The sequence below is a fragment of the Rhagoletis pomonella genome, unplaced genomic scaffold (assembly GCF_013731165.1).
Source record: "Rhagoletis pomonella isolate Grant_MI unplaced genomic scaffold, Rhpom_1.0 Rhpom_scaffold_00007, whole genome shotgun sequence".
Taxonomy (NCBI): domain Eukaryota; kingdom Metazoa; phylum Arthropoda; class Insecta; order Diptera; family Tephritidae; genus Rhagoletis; species Rhagoletis pomonella.
Window position 1 is genome coordinate 56,534,424 of NW_023458561.1, and position 1,204 is coordinate 56,535,627.

Genomic DNA, 1,204 nt, shown 5'->3' on the forward strand with positions numbered 1-1,204 from the left:
TTTTTTTGCAATGTTGCTTGGGCTTGAACCCAGGACCTGCGGAGTTATTACCTCATTTCAAATGGTATAGGAACTTCATCATAGCGCTCGTCCTGCTCATTGGATTCGGTGGATGACTACCAAATGATGATGCACGTTGTACATTTTCAAAGACATATGGACGCCACTATTTTCAAATGATTAAAGCAATTTTGAAACAAAAACATCGTAGTTGCTAGAAAAATGTTTCTCCAAAAAGCCTTGTATTACTTCTTTAATGGTAAGGTACTTAAACAAATAATGTACACGAAAATAAGGTAGTAGATATGTTCATTCACAAAGTAAATGCTATTAAAACATAGCATAAAAAATTATTGCAGATTTCAAGCGGACATATTTGGTTTTTTTTCTGTGTACTTTCATGTTCTTTATTTAAAGATCTTGTCAGAGAATACCCCCAGTGAAATTTTCCGTCTTATAGGTCTTTTATCCTGAGTTGGAATCATTATCATTCGAATAAGTTTTGCCCAACTCTGTGCAGGAGTGTACGTACAAATGATGATGAGAATATTTTGAAACCAAAGAAGACCATTTTTACCGACAAAAATTTAGTAATTCTTTACTCGTCTAAAAACTTATTTAGTGCCATTCGCAACGCCAAAAATTCCTTAATGTGGTGGAAGGGGTTTTCCTTTCTGGGTTAGTAGTTAGTATGAAAAGGAATGAATGAATGTATTTGTTGTCATAACAATAGTATTAATTAACATGAAACCCCTACGGCACACACTCTTACGCCTTCCCAATTTAATTTACTATATATCGAATAAGTAGTTCTCTTAAGTAAAGAGCCATTGCTCTCCTCTATTTTTCATTTTGCCCACATTACGTGAAAATACTCTACTCTGTTTTGGAGCGTAGTGCTATCGTCCACAGACACCATTGGCGTTATCAATCAGCTGCCACTGGCAATGAATTTAGTAACGCGCTCGTAGGCTGGCTGGTCACAGCTGTACCAGCAGCACCACCAGCAATAATCGAAAATTAATTTTATCAAACTCAGAAGCAAATATGTCCGCACGTCCGATTTTATATTATGCGCTTTTCAGTCCCCCCTCCAGAGCTGCACTGCTAACATCGAAATTAATTGGACTAAATGTTGAATTGAAGTGAGTGATGAAAAAAAAAAATACAAAAAACACGCGCGCGTAAACATATATATTTCTGT

General features: G+C 36.1%; 1 protein-coding gene across 1 annotated transcript in view; it reads left to right on the top strand.

Moving 5' to 3' along the window:
• The first annotated feature begins 966 nt into the window (after nt 1–966).
• LOC118743135 (glutathione S-transferase D7) overlaps nt 967–1,204 on the top strand; it is a 2,337-nt gene continuing 2,099 nt past the window's right edge. Inside the window, exon 1 of the mRNA XM_036475656.1 lies at nt 967–1,145. Within this exon, the coding sequence (XP_036331549.1) occupies nt 1,048–1,145 (98 nt within the window). The 5' untranslated portion in view covers nt 967–1,047. The remainder of the gene's footprint in view (nt 1,146–1,204) is intronic.